The 18497-nt window shown below is 42.9% G+C and overlaps 1 protein-coding gene across 6 annotated transcripts in view; it reads left to right on the forward strand.

Annotated features, from left to right (window-relative positions):
- The window catches only part of AKAP6 (A-kinase anchoring protein 6), a 239895-nt gene that overhangs the window by 59085 nt on the left and 162313 nt on the right, over positions 1 to 18497 (forward strand). For 2 of the 6 annotated variants that reach the window (XM_083608609.1, XM_083608607.1), the window contains exons 3-4: positions 10981 to 11247; positions 16352 to 18163. In XM_083608609.1, the coding sequence (XP_083464735.1) occupies positions 10981 to 11247; positions 16352 to 18163 (2079 nt within the window). Of the gene's footprint in view, positions 1 to 2176; positions 2552 to 10980; positions 11248 to 16351; positions 18164 to 18497 lie in introns of those variants that run through there. The other 4 variants (XM_083608610.1, XM_083608608.1, XM_083608612.1 and 1 more) reach the window with 3 other exon arrangements.

Here is an 18497-nt window from a genome sequence, read left to right on the forward strand (position 1 = left end):
TTCAGACAAACCATAATCAGAAGCTAAGGCTGTGCATGGTTACTGACCATATGGTCTGCCTTCATTGTTCAAGGCAGAATGCTAGGAATTGCAAGTGGGGAGAATGTTGTTGTACTCAGGTCCTGCCTGCAAGATTCTTACAGGCATCTGGTTGGCCACAGTGAGAATCTCATGCCGGGCAACAATGGGCCTGACCAAGCAGGGCTCTTATAGTCTTAAGCTTTTGATTTCCTCCAGGAAAGTGTGAAGGAGGAAGAAGAGGAGGGGCAATGCACAGACCCAAAGCTTGCTGAAGCTTGTACATATAATATGACAAACTACATCTAATTCGAGCTTGTGATATCTACAGTCGCCCTGTCTTTATAACTGTTAGATCCAGGCACAAAAACTATCCTTTCTGAGAGCTTTCTGAGCCTGGGCTTCCAGGAGTAGAAAGAGGGAGAGGTGATTATTGCCTATTCCCCATTTATCCTGCAATGTACTTTTATCTACATTACGTTAGGATATAGTTCCGTTCCACCTTAAAGGATCAGGCATGATTGTTGTCTATCACATGCCTGTTTACTTCCAGCTCTGCTGGGAACTTCCGTTTTGTATATAGCTTTTGCTCTGGCTGTTTTCCTGGACACGGAGGCAAGCAGTCATGTTTTTCCTTTGTTCTGAACTATGTTGAATAAAGCTGTAAACATGCTCTCCTGTCTGCATCCTTTCGTTGTGGAGACTCTGCTGAAAGGGTGTGCACAGGTCTTGGAACGTCTCTGAGGCTCGTGCCACTAATTGACTGATGCTGTTCCACGGAAGACCAGTGATTGTCCGGAGACGACTGGGGACCTGCCTGATGCCTCTGTCTCCCTGGCAGTATCCCAACATTATTTACAGTTAACCTGCAATCCAACCATGCACTTCCTCCCATCATAGGTGCCAACTCCCTAGGGCCCTGCACCCACAAAATCCCCCATGGAGGAGATGGGCACCCACAAATTCCAGTGCCAGGGCTATGCACGCTGCATGGCACCCACAGCCCTGGGCATCCACAGCCTCCCATGCTGTTCCCATTCTCATCCGGCCATCTGGAGCAGACTTGTGGGAGGGTATGTGGGGCTGCAGCTGGAAGGGTGCCCACTCAGCCCTTTCTGTTCCTTGCAGCCCCATCTGGATCAAAAGACCGTTGGTTACAACCCTATGCTATTTATGTATGTACAAATAGAATTGTACCACACTGGAGTTAACTCTGGGGGCACCCACAAGGTTCTCTTGTAATAAAGTCTTAGGAGCTTCTAAGCTGAGGATTTCTCCAGCAATATGTAACTCCCACTCCTGCCCCATTCAAAACTCAAGCACAGTATTTCATATTGCTGCAAAAGCCAGCAGTCACAAGTGTCCATTTATTATTTGAGTGCCCTCTCGTGAGTCACGGCACTGGGGAAGTCAAGTCTGCTGTGAACAAACTCTTCCAATCTTATGATCGACCGTGTCCTGAAAGAATCTAAACGATCTGACTTTAAGTCTTCTGACCTTAGTTTTACATCACTGGAACTTTTAAAGACTTGTAGCCCAATCCTATGCAATTTGGCTTTTCATGTAAATCCCCAGGTTTTCAAGAGCACTTTACCCAGAGAGCCAGTGTGGTGCAGTGGTTAGAGTGTAAGACTAAGACCTGGGAGACTGGGGTTCAAATCCCCACTCAGCCATGAAGCTCCCTGAGTGAACTTGAGCCAGTCACTGTCTCTCAGCCTAATCTACTTCACAGGGTTGTTGTGAGTTTAAAATGGGAAGAGGGAGAATCATGCATGCCACCTTGGAGGAAAGGTGGAATATAAATGTAATAATAATAATTAATAATAAAAATAAAAATAAAAATAAATAAAATAAATATCCCAGGGTGTTTAGGATTGCAGCATAATAGCACAAGCTTCTTCTGTACATTTATTCAGAAGCAAGACCCACTGAGTTCAAAGGGGTTTACTTCCAAGTAAGTGTGCACAGCACTGCAGCCTAAAACATGTTATTGGGGGTGGGGAGAAAAGAAATGTAGTACTTGTAGGTCCATAAATATATCCAAATCTGAAACTTTATTATCAGCTTTGTACTGTAACCAAGTGACCGACTTATATTAGATTCCCTTTTGCCATCTTGGTGCTCAGCTAACATTCTGCTGGAACTTATGTCAGTGACTAAAATAACCCAACTAATTTCAAGCGGCAAGTGTCTAGTGAGTTACCAGTCTGAGATCCGTATGTCTGAGAAAACATTATTGTAGCTCAGAAACTTCAGGAGAAGGAAAGAGGCTTTAATTTAATCTGGGAAATAACCTTGTGCAGAAACTTTTTTTTTTTAATCATTTGCTTTGTTTTAAATTTGTTCATTGCAAAGCAAAAGCAGTTGCCGGAGAACTGAAAATGGATCTGGCTGTGACTTGTCTGGATTTTATATTGGCATGTTTCCTGAATTACTAGCTCTGCTTTGACCGAGAGGAAGAGAAAAAAAATGGGGGGACTGTGAATTTTCTGCTAAATGGGTGAATGAAAACCCTCCTTTGGAAACAATTAAGGTAGGACGTGATGTAGTGGGAAATAATTAACAAAACGTGGGCTTTGGCACAATCTAAGAATGCCAGATTTCAGAGTTTAGCCTCTGCAAATGCTTTCTTGTACTGTACCTTTTAAGTGGGGATCATGTTTCATGTCTATGAACTTTTACTTTGGTCTGGAAGAGTGTACCTCATTCCTTTGCATGCTGTGATTTCTGCCAAGTCTAGGTGCTTAATTACTCTATATTTAGACTACCTTGTTGAAGGCTAGGTCCACCACCCCATTTGTTGTTTCTGATTTAATAACTTTTACATCAAGCTTCTGTGATAACTCTTCAACATGCTCTTTGATCATTTGTGTGATTAGGTATGTGTGAAAGGACGGAAGCAGCACTATAATTTGCTTAAATGCTTGCTGTCAGATTCAAGTGCTGCTTTCGTGTTTTTGATAAGAGTGCTATGCCTTTTTAATTCTAACAGTATTATTTGGAAAGGTCCAAGTCGGTATACAGTAGTGATCTTTACACTAAATAAGTACATGTCTTGTGAATCTTTACTCTGATGTGTGCAGGCAATAGTCTATGTCTGTTCTTTACTGAGCGCTCATTCTGATTCATTTGCGGGATGGCTGTTATATGACTGTGCATTCATTCTGATGATATTCCCATTCACCATTCATCCATCCCAGACTTTTCAGTGCATTTCCCTGTCACTTTCCTAACTGCAAAAAGTCCTTTAAAAAAGCAGCGGATTTGTTGTGCTATAGTGACAGAACTCTTTAATCCACTTTCATTGCACAAGCTTACGTTTCCAGTATGTACTTGAATCCCTCCTGCAAAATAGTAACAGTCTGGAGGCAATGGGATGTAAAAAAGAGAAATATATATTTTCATAATGGCCAATTATTTTAACAGAAGAGGCTGTGTTCCATTGACTTGCACCCTTATTTTATTTTGGGGAAATTGTATGGTTATTCCTTTGATATCAGTAGGCTTGAGTTTTATATTTAATCACCCTTAGTAGTGGATATTGCAGGCACTGCCTTATCCAGCAGCAGTTTGTTCCACATATGTAGCCATTGGGTACCATTTCACTCAACCTGGATAAGTCAGTGGCTTTGCTAGCTGACCATGTTTTCTTCATGATTTCATTTAAATACGTTTAACACAACTAAGGCTGCAAGAAGTGGTGTTAATTGCATTCATGCAGTTAATGTGCATGTTTTTGTTACTGAAAACAGCAGCCACTGAGAAGCCTTGAGCAGCCACAGAACCATGAAGGTGGAAAGGGGAAATTTAACTCTTTCTCTTCCATATTCCCACCAACAATTGTCTTCCTGAATTTATTTACATTTCAAGGGAAGCTTACATTTGCACTAGTGGAAACTTTACTTTGGAATACAAGATTTGCATTGGGAGAATCAATGCAAGTGCAGAAATTGAATAAAATGGATTCTTCTTGAATTGATAACCTGGGGGGGGGGGACTAGGGCAGGTCTAGAACAAATCCAGTAAAGAGACATTGCTGTGCATTAGATATTTTAAAATGCAATATTAATGGAATGCAGGAACAATCAGGTTTACGTTCAAAACCTCTTTGCCTTTTCACAAACCAGAGTTGACCTTAGAAATATAGTTTATGGTTTTAATGCATTCTAAAGACTATAGGGTCATATATAACTTAATATGTTGAAGAGTGTTCTCTACCCATTGGAATTAAATTTATATCGATGAGAAAATTGCCAACCTTGTTGTTGCTTCCAGCATATATGTATAGTTTGCTGTTTACCAGTGTGGCTATTTATTTTTATTTGAGTAGTTTTTTATTTTCTGTTTGTTACTTGAAACCTCATTATTTCAAGGGCCATAGTTGCCTCACCCGGAAATATCTCTCATTCCACCAACTTGGCACGTTTCCTCTTGGGGCAGCTGACATCCAAAGGAATGCCTATCTAGTTCTATTGGATTTACTTGTATAGGAAGATGGCCTCCCCAACCCCTTGGTGGCTCTCCTTTTGGAAATAACACCTACAAACCAACGCTGGAGCAAACACTTAAAAGCTTCTCACAGTTTGTTATTTTGTATGCAACTGATATTATGATCATGCCTGACCAGCAAGTTTATGCACTCTCTGTAATTATTTTAGCTTGCAGTCCTAACCCAAGGCTGGATTAAGGTGGTTGGAAACTGCCTACTGTGGATGCAGAGACCGGTAACTCATAACTGCTGCTTCTGTGTTGTTCCTCTGGGATGCAAACCATGTGAACAACACTAAGCGTTTCATTTTCACAAGAGGCAGGCAGTTCCGATCATGAGAATGTGGTCACAGCGTGTTCATTAAACAACTTGCTCATACACACCAAACCTACTTGTCATCACATGTTTTACTAACTAGTGGCTGGTCGCAATATGTTTGCCATACACTGATAATGCCAAAAGGAAGGACAAGAGCACATGTAACATCGTGACTCATAGACTGAACTAGGGAAGCCCCTCCTGGCTCAGATCTCCATTCTATCAACACTTACTATGTTGCCTCAGTAAGCCACCACAACTTTTTCCATCCAACAATCAATAGTGAATGGCAAAAAGTGGAGGCAAAAAGTGTGTGTTTTTCTGAACACGTGCAGTCTGCACCCAAACAAACTGTGTGTGTACTTAGTTCTGGCCACATGCTCTGTTAGCAAGAAAAACCCAGGGCACAGATCGTCCAGTCAGAGCCCTTGTGCGTATGGCTTGTGCCTTGCTATGTACATTGCTATGGGCGAATGATTCCCTGTGCTTGACGATGGGCCAAGCACTTCTCCCCACTGAGAACTACCCTGGTGTAAATTATGGCTCCTTCTCAGGGTGGAGCCTGATGGCAAGATAACCAGATCAGAAGGCCATGCGACTGGTCTGATCTTTGGACAGGTTCAGATGGTCACATAGAAAATTAGTGGACATGATTCTGAATCCCACCACCATCTCCATCCATTAGTTTGCCCTGGGAAAAAGGGCTTATTTCTTGGCTTCAGCTCCCCATTTGCAATATGGGAATAATAACACTGACCAACTTTACTGGGCTGTAGTAGGGATTATTGATGTAATATTTACGAATTGCTTTGAACACCCAGAAGGTGCTGTGCAAGTGCTAAGCATTACTCTTGTTGTTTTCTGAAATGAATCAGTTCCTTATTATACAGCAACAGCACCAACCCCATTTTCACTGACAGATAACTGGGTTAATAACTTTTCTCTCTGGTCAGTAAAGCAACGGTATTATAGCGTTCTAACTCCATCTGAACATGAAAGTGTTTTTTTAAACGTTCTATGATATCTCTTAAGTTTAGCCTGGAATTTCAATCCCTGGAGGAATCTATAATATTATTAAAATAAACTTCAACAAGGCAGACACACTCTTAAACCATGAATTTGTTTTGCATGTAAGCTTGTCATATGCAATGAGTAAAGGCTTATTTCTTGCAGGGGGTTTACCACAAGATCAAAGAACATAAACCAAAGTACATTTGCTTCTGTCACTGTTGTTAACTGTGGCACACTAGAACCTTTCATCTCCCACTAGACTTCACATATGTCTCAGTCGTGTTGTATCTATCTCTAGGGAAAACACTACTAGCGTTTTGGTTTAAAACTTGTTAGAAAAAGCTAGATTCGAGCAGACCCTAGGAATGTCTAGCTGCATTCCTATGTAAACTTAACTGAGATTCAATCCCATTGAATTCATAGAGACTTGCTTCCAAGTAAACACACTTAAGATTGTCAGTCTGCAGGCTGCAGTGTTTATACTGGATTTTTGTTTAATGAACATGGAGGGCTCTGACTTTGGCTGACAGATAGTAGCAGCTGTAACTTATTGGATCAGCTGTCCTTTGGATGGAGATAAATGGACAGTTGGTCTTGTACAGATGCAGCCTCTACACTCTGAGAAATTCCATGCTCAAAGATGCTTCTGTACAGCCTATCAACTCAGTGCAGGAAACCACATGGTTTTATAAGCATGTGCCTGACTTGGGTTTTAGATAAAAACAAGTCTACTAAAGTGCTCAGGTCTTCAGAGCTCTATTTAAAAAATAACAACAACCCTGTTCTTGATGGCCTCTCTTGCAATATGATAACAGGGATGACAGCACAAATGGCCATCCAGACTCTCATATGGCACGCTGGTCTGCCTTATTTCAGAGTCATTAATTGCACACACTTTAATTGTCCCTTGTGAAATGGTATGAACAGTGCCAGGTTAACAAATAAGCAGAATAGGCACCAGCCTATGGGCCCCACTCATTTTAGGGGCCTTGCGACAGCAGATCAAAATAATTTCGATTTGTTTTTTATAATAATTTTTATTAACCGACCAATCAAATCAAATCAAATCACATCACATAAATTCTGAATTACAAAGCCGAATTTTAAATTTTTTGTTGGGGGTACCCATATTTCAAGTTCCGAAGGGGATTCCAATCATCTTCTTGCTGCTGCGTTAATATCCACAAATCTGTCCAAATAATGTTCATAATTCTATCCAGTCCTATCTTGCTGTTCCCACATCTCATCTTATTCATATATTTTTCTTTTTTCTTTGTGATCTCTTCTGATAATCTCCTTAAGCAGGTAAACACCAGTTATAATCCTGTGTAAATTTTTCCATTCGTCCAATCACCATATCGAGATGGTTTCCATATATCATCACTTCCATAAATAAAAGCACTCTTTCCATCATTAATCTTCGCAAATCTGTCGCCTTCTTTAGTCCCTCTGAGGAGGCTCGCCCACAATATGAAAACAGATCCATTCCTCCTCCCAGACATAAGTCTTTCGACAGAACTTGCCAAAATGGCAACGCTGTTTTTTACTGCGTCATCCCAAAGCTCTTATACTTTCCACGATCTCCTTAAAAATAATTTCGATTTGATCTTGAAATTAGAATTACAACCAAGCTTTCTTAGTTCAATGCTATTCCACTAGAGTGCCTGCACGAGCCCCCACCCTCCCCTTCGAGATTTCAGCTGCCTAGGGGCCTCCACAGGGTTTAATCTGGCACTGGGTATGAAGCTGTATGGTCTGCCTACTTTAACAGTGTAGAACCCCATCTGGTGTTAACGTTTCATTGTTTGTCTTTGTGAAAAACATCCCTATTTGCATAGCAGTCATTTTGATATAAAGTGGAATGTGGGATGTTTTTTCTGTCTGTGGTTGGAGCATGTGATATAATTTTTACTTCTCATTTAGGAATGCCTTAGTATCAATATCAGCTCTAAAAAGAATAATTCTAATAAAGAACTTATTTTTTATATAAAAAAATCCTTAGTTCAATAGGATTACTAGGTAAAAAAAGGTAAAGGACCCCTGGAAAGTTAAGTCCAGTCAAAGGCAACTATGGGGTTGTGGTGCTCATCTTGATTTCAGGCTGAGGGAGCCAGCATTTATTCACAGACAGCTTTTCAGGTAATGTAGCCAGCATGACTTAACCACTTCTGCTGCAATGGAACACCGTGATAGAAACCAGAGCGCATGGAAACACTGTTTACCCTCCCGCCACAGCAGTACCTATTTATCTACTTGCACTGGCGTGCTTTCAAACTGCTAGGTTAGCAGGAGCTGGGACAGAGCAATGGGAGCTCAACTCGTCATGGTGATTCAAACCGCCAACGAATAGGATTACTAGTTGACTGTTGTGAAGGACACTTGTTAAGTATTGGAAGAAGGACAAAATGTCTGCTTAATAGTCAGTGGCTAGGCTTGCCATAATAATAATAATAATAATAATAATAATAATAATAATAATAATAATAATAAATTTTATTTATATCCCACGCTCCCCAGCCGAAGCTCAGTTGTTGGGGAAATTGCGGGTGAATGTCTCAGGATGGCTGGTTGATATTTTCTCAATGGAAGTGATATAAAGATCTCCTGGGGTAACACACTTGCTGCTTCCCACAGTTAGGATTATGTAAGTCAGAAATGTGTGTGAAGAGAACAGAAGCAGGTTTGGGGACGGTGGCCGCATTTCAACATAATTCCAAGCCAAAAACAATGGCTAAGCAAATTAGCTTGTGGATGAAGTGTGCACACACAGCTCAAACTCCCCCACTTTGATCCTATATGAAGCAAAGGTTTGTTTGTGGTTATCGTTCATGGTTTATTTTGGGAGAAACAAACTTCCCCACTCCCTGCTGCTTTCCTTCTGGGTCCCATCTCTCCTTACTGCATCCAAGGATTAGAGAGGCCTGGCACCTACAAACTCATAACAATATAGATATTGTGACAATGACCAGTGGTGGTTAATTCCTCTTTTAAATGTAGTGTATTGGATTCATGATATTACATGTAGAATGATCTCAGATGTTCTTGAGATTCTCGCTATAGTTAGATTCCAGTAGTGACTGAGATACAACATTGGTATTGGTTGATTTCTGGAAATAAGTGTTGCTTTCTTTGTACTGTATTTGAAATAGATTACCCTTTTGAACCTAAATGCTCTTCCATTAAACATTGCATAGGAAATGTAATGGAAGTTTTGCCTCCTGTTTCCCTCTTTTCATTCTTGAGAATGCTCACTTGGTGTCAGGTCATATTTGAGATATTTGGCATACCCTTGAAGCAATGAAAGAACTCAAGAGAAAGCAGGCTGAGGCTGTCGATTGTTCTGTTAATGTGTAACACCAGTTGACTCCTGCTGTGTGTATGACATAGTGAGGCCTACAACCAGTAGCAACTGTTACTATTATTGGGGTGTGTGGTTTTCCAAAGCCTTTCCAATGTCACCCATACACGCTCCACTCCATCCAGGAAAACAAGAGGCATTATCAGAATTCAGGGACAAATTTCAGCCCAGGGGAAAACAGCCAAGGAAGAAGAAGAAGAGTTTGGATTTGATATCCCGCTTTATCACTACCCGAAGGAGTCTCAAAGCGGCTAACATTCTCCTTTCCCTTCCTCCCCCACCACAAACACTCTGTGGGGTGAGTGGGGCTGAGAGACTTCAGAGAAGTGTGACTAGCCCAAGGTCACCCAGCAGCTGCATGTGGAGGAGCGGAGACGCAAACCCAGTTCCCCAGATTACGAATCTACCACTCTTAACCACTACACCACACTGGCCCTCTCAAGGAGGGTGCAAAGCAGCACTAGTAAGAGGTAAGGTCATGGGAAGAAGGTGTGGCTGGGAATGTCACCCAGACATATGTACACAGCTCTGAAGTAATGTCCGAATTACCCTCCAACCAAGTTAATTAACATAAAACACTTAGCTTTCCTGAGAGGTATTTTATATATCTATAGGATAGATATTCCTCTGAATACAGTTCAGAAACTTCAGCTGGACATTACAGTACTTCAGAGCTGTGTCTGGGCGACATTCCCAGTCACTCATGACCCATGAAACTTGTCCTTGAATTCTGATAATGCCTCTTGTTTTCCTGGATGAAGCGGAGCGTGTCAGTGTGTATAGAAAGTAGCCTACTGCGTAAAAGCAAAATTCACATTTGTTGTTCTTTTTGCCCCATTTTGTCCCCATCAACCACTATGATGTGGCCTCTGGAAGGCTGCCAAGAAGGGAATGTGGCCCTCAAGTTGGAAAAGTTCCCCCCTCCCTGCTCTGCTGTAGATCAGTCTTGCAATCCAGATCCTAATATGCCGCAGAGTTCAGGTACACAGGGCAAATAGCTACAGATTGTTCAGTCAAGTAAGCCAGATTATATACTTGAAGTGAAGGCACCACCCCTCAAATACAACCCATAGGAAAATGCCTTCTCAATGCCAAAGATGATAGCTTTTGTGAAAGTTTGTAGGAGCATCAGAAATGGTCTCAGATGATGTGTGCATCGTAAAAGAGAGAATCAAGGACTGGGTAGAGGAAAAATGGTGGAGACCCACCTCCCCAGCCTGACCCTTCCAGAGAAGAAGAAGATAGTTGAGAATTACAACAGGGGTTTGATGGAGGTCACAGCTCAGAGGCAGATGAGGGGAAAAGTTGGGAAATAATGGGAGAGGAAGAGGAAGTACCAGGAGGCCAACAGCTGATGGACACGGTGTCTTTAGAAAGCATTCCAGACCTTCTCTCTCCCAGAACCCAGTGAGCCTTGAAATTAGTAGTGCAAAGGGCTCAAAAGCAAAGGGCCCTCAGCGCCACCCGTGGGGGAGAAGATGGCGAATGAGGAAGTGGGAGAAAAGGTGGTGGAGAGTCACTCGGGGCAACGCCATTATTCCAAGAGGCTGCATTCCCAAGCCTCTCTCTGTAAATATTGAATAAAAAGCAGATGGTAAGAACTTTTCCTTGTCTTTTCCATTCCTGGCAACCTGCCGTGGGGGTTGGTTCCTCTGCCACCTGACAGATAGACAGACAGAGTGCTATATATAATCTTTAGATTATGAAAATTAAATCTGCAATTTAAAATGTAAAATCAAATTACTGTATAACTTTGGCTAATATTCTTCCCCTGCCTTTTTTACAGGATATATGTGAAGATATCTCTGATCACGTTGAACAAATCCATGCTCTTCTGGAGACGGAATTTTCCCTGAAGCTCTTGTCTTACTCCGTCAACGTGATTGTTGACATCCATACAGTACAACTTCTTTGGCACCAGCTTCGAGTTTCTGTCCTGGTTCTACGAGAGAGAATTCTACAGGGACTGCAGGATGCCAATGGGAATTACACCAGGCAGACTGATATTCTGCAAGCCTTTTCAGAGGAAACAAAGGAGGTATGGCAAGTAAACGTAAGAATTTACCTTTTGAACTCTAACCCCTTAGTTGTGTTTCAAGCTCATTTGAACGAATACAGTTACTTCGGCTACTACTGCAAAATTTGCTTAGTTCAGGCAATTCAACCTAATTCCTGCCCAGGGTTGTCAATCAATTTTAGTGTGATGCAGTAAATTTTAAATGAATGCTGTAGTCATCCATACAAAATGACTGAACTAGCAAAAATAAAGTGTGGGTCTGTCATGTTTGCTTCGAAGCTGCTGTGCCAGGGATAAAACCAAATGAATACAGAGCTAAAGGCAGATGCCTCTATATAACCTACGTGGCAAAGACACATAGAGCATGTGGATGACTTACATTCTGTGATTAGCAAAGAGACCAAATGCATCCATCATAATATTTTTTTTTTAGTGGAAAGTTATCGGTTCACTTTAGCACCACTGCTGGAAGGATCTTTTAGATTTACAGCTAATATTTGGCCCATGATTGCACAAATGTACATGCCTTATTGGCAGAAATCTCCTGCAATCCTAAAAAAGGGGGGTCCGTAAGTCTCATTTCAATCAGTATAATCTATTTGGAATGGAGTGTGTTTTGTGCCACAGTCTTCCATAGCTAGATATGCTTAATTCCTGGAGTGCTTAGGGTCAAGCGCAGTCCATGCCTGCCTGTTCACTGCCACAATGCATAGTTTGCCACTATTCATGGACCTTGTTGTCTTAGGGCCAGTTTGAACATGACGACTGCAGTGTGGAGACGAAGGACAGGGGAGAAACTCAAGCCACTTATCACTGAAAGGCCAATCTACCTAATTCAAGTTTCCATACAAGTACGGAAACACCGTCTCCCTTCAAAATGTGCACTTCACTGAATTTTGCAGTGGCATTTTCCACTGACATGTACAGAAATGCATAAAGTTGGATAAAGTTTGCCTACAAAGGCATGTTAGTGAAAATAACACAAACAAATTCATTATATTAGGAGAAAATTGCTTTGCAAAAAAAAAGTGTGTATCAGGCAAAATTACGTAGAAAATTATGCATGTTAGGAGAAACACACACGCTAAGATGCTGATGAATTTTCATGATAAGAAAAATATTGTTATGAGTTTGTGGGGGGATGTAGGCTGTATGCAGAGACACAATGATCTATAGATCATTGGAAATGCTGCCAAGTAAAGGAAGATTTTAGATGGTATGATGGAGATCTGATTCTGTACTGGCTCTGGCAGACAAGGGCCACAGGGTGCCCAAAGGGAATTAAAGGAGGGCTTCTTGGTGGCTTCCTTGTGGCAATCTTCATGTTTAATAGTTGATAGTGCATTTGCTTTACCTGCAGAAGGTCCCAGATTCAATCCCTGGGATTTCCAGGTAGGACTGAGAATGTCACCTTTTTGAAATCCTAGGGAGCCACAGCCAACCAATGCAACTATTGCTGAGCTATATGGGCCAGGAGGCAGCCAGTGTGGTGTAGTGGTTAAGAGTGGTAGTCTCGTAACCTGGGGAACCGGGTTCGTGTCTCCACTCCTCCACATGCAGCTGCTGGGTGACCTTGGGCCAGTCACACTTCTTTGAAGTCTCTCAGCCCCACTCACCTCACAGAGTGTTTGTTGTGGGGGAGGAAGGGAAAGGAGATTGTTAGCCGCTTTTAGACTCCTGAAGGGGAGTGAAAGGCGGGATATCAAATCCAAACTCTTCTTCTCTTCTTCCTGTGACCCTTGCGTGGTGCTGGCTGGGGTGATGTGTGCAGAAAGCAGAAGAGGCTGCCTCCAAAGATACTACCAAAAGAGTAAGAATCACCTGAGTATCAGCTAAGGCAGGGATAGGGGACCTGTGGCCCTCCAGATGTTGCTGGGGACCTCATCTCCTGTCATCCCTGGCATGGATAGTTGGTTAGAGCGTAGTGCTGATAACTCCAAGGTTGCAGGTTTGATCCCCGTATGGGACAGCTGCATATTCCTGCATTTCAGGGGTTGGACTAGATGACCCATAGGGTCCTTTCCAATGGGAGCTTGAGTCCCAAAGCATCTGAAGGGCTACAGGCCCTTCCCCCCGATCTACTGCCCTTTCTGAGCTCTTAATCAGGGAATTCTAAAAATGCACTTTCCCTGCTTGATCCCAACTAACTGAATGTTTTGCTGCAGTGGCAGAATGTGGGCAGGGCCAATTGCTGCTGCCTAAGGCTGCAGTCAGAGATTTGGATTTTCCCTGGCATGGAGCAGAATTAGAAGGATGCTGTGGTTTGACAGGATCAACTCCTAAGACAACATCAAAGATGTATCTTGTTCAGTTCCCAAAATTTAAATCCTGTCTCCAGGCAAAAGTTTGGCGAGCTGAGACTCATCTTCAGATTTGACACTGTATAGTTCATTGGCTCGTGAATGAACAAGAGCCTGGTTCTATTCCACGGAAACTGCGAGCGCAATACTTGCACAAACTTAAAAGTCCAAGTTGTTTTCACACACTCTTTGTTCTATCCTTTGCAGAAGCCCTTTGTACAATAAGTTTATCCATGGCATAGCTAGTTACGACCCTTGACATTATTATTTTTTAATTTTACCAGAATGATTTTAGTTGCTGCTGCTATAAGCTACCAATTTTTAAACAACTTTCCTTCAGAGGCTTAGTAAATGTGCTAAAAATAACAATGGCTTCTCACCGAAGAAGGCGATCTGAAGAGAGTGGGTGGCTCTGAAATTGAGACCAGCAGACAGGCTGAAGCTCACTCCTTTCCTCACCCACCTCTGTTTCCTGTCTACACCTGTCTTTTGCCCACTGCTTCTTCAGATCTGGTTGTGACTGGCAGGTTAAAGAGAGTTTGCCAGGGAGCATCTCTAAGCCAGCACTGGCAAAATGAACCTTCCTAGAGGAATAAAAATTGATCTTTTGTGCCAAGTATGTCCCTAAACCCACACACCTACTTTCTAGATATGAGCAAGATCTGGCAGACACAAATATTCATATTTTTCTCCTGAGTCATTGCATTCTTTGCAAAAGCCATTTGTGAAGATTCTGGGCAACAAAGCTCACGAAGGCTTTTGTCTTCCATGAATCCACATGCTGTGGTACTGCAGCTGCTGCAGCTCCTAGTTGAATGCAGGCCCATGCAGTGGGGGGTGGGGTGGGGGTGGACAGCCTGGTACACTTGCCCCATACCTCAGAGGGCTAAGCTGGCACCGTTCCCCAGTCTGCCAGACTTATGCTGTTTGAATTTGTAACTTTTTTCTTACAAGACTCCCAGCTCAGGCCTCAGACAAGCTGTTCACAGGCCTGATTGAACGGCTACCTTTGGCCGTAAGAAGACCTGTTCTGGGAGATTTTCGATTCGCTTAGGACCAGAAAATGCATTATGTTAGCTGAGTGTGGGAATGGTTTGCCAGTGGGTGGGGAGTCAGAGCCACACTAAAGCCACTGGGCTGTCGCCGTTGCTCTTTAGGAGAGGTAGGAACAAGGCAGTAACAAGGTTAGGACTGTGTGAGGAAACTGGGAGGAGCTTCATATTGGCTCTGCTGGTGTTCCTGCACCACCCTGACCTTACTGCTGCTGCGCCCCTCTTCCTCCTGATAAGTGGCAACGATTCCTTTGATGGGATGTTATTGCTGGGGCTATTTCCTGCCAGGTGAGCCCCTCCTGGTCATGTGAATGGCGTCTGATCTATCTCCTCACCACAAATTTCTTTCCACAAATCTCACTTTCCTCCTTCACGTTGCCAGTGATCTGGAATGATGTGGCATGGAGTCACAACGTGATATCTGGGGTCCTCACACACAGTGCGCTTAAAAATGATACACTGGTGGAAAACATAACTTGTTCTTTGACTCTGACTTGGGGACTTCTTATCTACCCACTGTCTCTTTTTCCCATGCCCTGGTCCCAGGCCTCAGACAACAGTCTTGTTATGTGTGTTCCAGGTGTTAGGTTCTAAGATCCAGTGCTTTTTTTCTAAAAAAAAATATGTTTAGGGGTACTCTCATTTTCCTACTCATATTGAAATACTGCCCCTCAATGAGGCCAAACTTAGATTCACAAATTGTTTAGGCATATGCGTACCCTTGTGTCCCCCCAGAAGAAAAAGCACTGCTAAGATCCAAGGATGCCCAAAGGCCAGAAGCAGAGATATGGTCAGGCCCAGATCGTTCAAATTCTGGGAAATACAAATTAGATCCAAGAAGCCACAGGCCAGGGGCGGATTTAGGGCTTTGTGAGTAGTATGCATACTCTGAGATGAGGGCACTGAGATGAGCTCAGTAAGCAAGGTGGTGGGCTTTGGGAAGGAGACATGAGGGCTCTGACAGGGTCTTAGAGTCCTCTCATCTCCTTCCCAAAGCCTAGTTAGCGTTTTCCCAGCTTTGGGAACGTGGTAGAAGTGGTCTAGGACCCTGCCAGAGCCCTTGCGACTCCTTCCCAAAACCAGGTGCGTCCTTGCCCACTTTTGGGAAGGTGGTGCGAGGGCTGGTGGGGGTGCCAAATTTTGCCCTCACATAGGGCACCATAGCAGCCAAGTCCATCACTGTACAGGCAGAGCTGTGCCAAAGTTAAGTTGGGAGAATACAGCAAGTGAGGCAAGCTACCAGAAGTCTCAGTTGCTCTCTTAGATGAGTTGCTCAGAATGAGGAGCTGGTTCTGAGACCCAGCTTACATAGGCAGACCCTGAATGGCTTGTGTGATCCGCTGATAATATTCTCCTCAGAAACCATCTTAGAAGTGTATAGATCAGTTTATGACTATTAGAAATAATAATTATGTATGTACTGTTTTCCTGACATAACATTGATGTCCATATCCTGTGAAGTAGACCTGAATCTTGATGTCTAGTAAACTTACATTTTAAGAAATGAAAGCCAGAAACTAAAGTGAAAAAGTTGAATTTCTACTACAAGTCTAATCCCATTTCACAGCAATGTGGCAAGGCTGCTTTCTGTTAACATTCAGTAATGCACTATTTCTAAAGATTACAGAAGGCAACTGCCCATGAGTCTGTATTTTTTCATGCTTTGTGGGAAGATGTGTGATTCATGGGATCAGTGTTAAACTCATAGGATTGATGCTATATTTACACACACATGCATGCATATAACGCACACACACTAAAAGCTTTCCTATTTCTGTTTTGTCACAGGACCGCCTTGACTCTTTAACAGAAGTGGATGACTCAGGACAGCTAACCATCAAATGTTCTCAGAATTACTTGTCGCTGGATTGTGGAATTACTGCATTTGAACTATCTGACTACAGCCCCAGCGAAGACTTTCTTGGTGCGCTTGGTGACATGACCTCCGGTCAGGCTAAAGTAAAACCATTTGAGTCTTGGAGCTGCAGTGAAATGGAAAAAGATTTCCCAGAGCTTATCAGAAGTGTTGGATTACTGGCAGTAGCAACTGATTCGATTGCTTCCAAATGCAGTGAAACCATTAATGCAAAAGAAATCCATTTACCCATGTCAACAGACCACCAGGAGGAAGGCCAAAGTTACAAACCATCATCGACTCTGTCCCCTGAACTTTCACTCTCTCATATTTCTGGGAACTTGCCTCTTTGTAAAGTATCGGGCCCAGAGGATGCTGTGAACTCACTTGATGGCAAGACTGTCTTTGAATTAGTAAAACAGGAGCTCGATCCATTAACCTCCGACGGTGCAAAAAGCCAACAGCATCCTCATAGCGAAAACTCCACTCCCAAGAGATCAATTAGAGACTGCTTTGACTACAACGAGGATTCTCCTACACAACCCACTGTGCCCAAACGCGGTTTGTTTCTAAAGGAAGACATATTTAGAACGGATATGGTGATCAATGATATAAAAAACCAGATCTCCCTGATGTTTAAGACTGAAATGAGCAGGAGCACACCCTCGCTGTTGGATCCACCAGACAGATCCAAACTTTGCCTGGCTTTGCAAGCGGCGTACAACAACTGCCCCTCTTCCATCAGCCAGTCGTGTGATTGCTTACACAACATAAGTGATCAGAATCTCAAGTACACAATTCAAAACCACCTGAAGGAAAATTCCATTGGCCTGGGGAAGCCCAGTGACAACACTAGAAGGGAGAAGCTGCGATGCAAAAAGTCCCACGACATTCCCGAGGAGGTGGCATCGTGCAGGATATCGAGGATTGGATCCGATGCTGCGTCGACGAATCATTTGGCGAAAAGAGGCCTCGCTGCTTTGCAAAATGGAATTCCCTTTGGTAGCTTGCAGTCCATAGAAGGAACCGAAAGTGATTCGACCTCTGCGTCTTCTGATCCTTGTAAACGGCAAGAACTGAATGGCCAGTATTGCAGTGAAAGAGATCACTCTGCTTCACCTGCTCATAGCCAAGTGAGTGGCTCTTCAGCTGGTTCAGATTCTGCGGTGTCCTCATCTCCCGTTCTTCCCAGTCAGGGCAAAAAGGCCCATTCATCTTCACCGAGTTACGTCAATACGGACAGCAAAGTTGCTGATGCCTGGTATGGTTCTGATGAATACTTAGCGCTTCCCTCACACCTCAAACAGACTGAAGTGTTAGCTTTGAAATTAGAAAATTTGACAAAACTGCTTCCTCAGAAACCTCAAGCGGAGACCATTCAAAACATTGACGACTGGGAACTCTCTGAAATGAACTCGGACTCTGAGCTTTACCCGACCTATCAGATCAAAAAGAAGCACAAAAGGTTAGGCAGAGTTTCACCCAGCTCTTCGAGTGACATAATCTCCTCGGTAGGGGACAGCATTGAATCGGGGCCTCTTAGTGACATTCTGTCAGATGAAGAGCTTTGCACATCCTCACCAAGCATCAAAAAATACCTGGAAGAGAGGCCACGAAAGCCGTCAGTCACTCAGCCCGCCGATAAAAATGACTTGTCTGCCACAAATAAATCGGCTTTAATTCAACAGCTGATGCAGGATATACAAGATCAGGATAATTATGAAATTATATGGGAAAAAATGGAGGTAAGGAAGAAATCAACAGTGTTTACATCTATACCGCTTCATTTATTTTTTTTCCTGCAGCTGGAAACAAAGGTTGGTGAGGGGTGGGCAAGTACCAAGAGTGTCAAGAAGTTATAAATGCATTTTTGCTTCCTTTTTATACCATTTCAAAATGGAGATGCCTAAAGCAGCTAACAGCAATATATGTCCAATGATATACACCCCATTGAAAATACATCAAAATATATGAGTTCAAGTGCATTCACAAATTTTCATGCAAATTATATCTATCTATCTATCGATCAATCAATCGATAGATAGATATGTATACACACACACACACACACACACACAC

Source organism: Podarcis filfolensis, assembly GCF_964270895.1.
Source record: "Podarcis filfolensis genome assembly, chromosome: 1".
In the NCBI taxonomy this organism is placed as follows: domain Eukaryota; kingdom Metazoa; phylum Chordata; class Lepidosauria; order Squamata; family Lacertidae; genus Podarcis; species Podarcis filfolensis.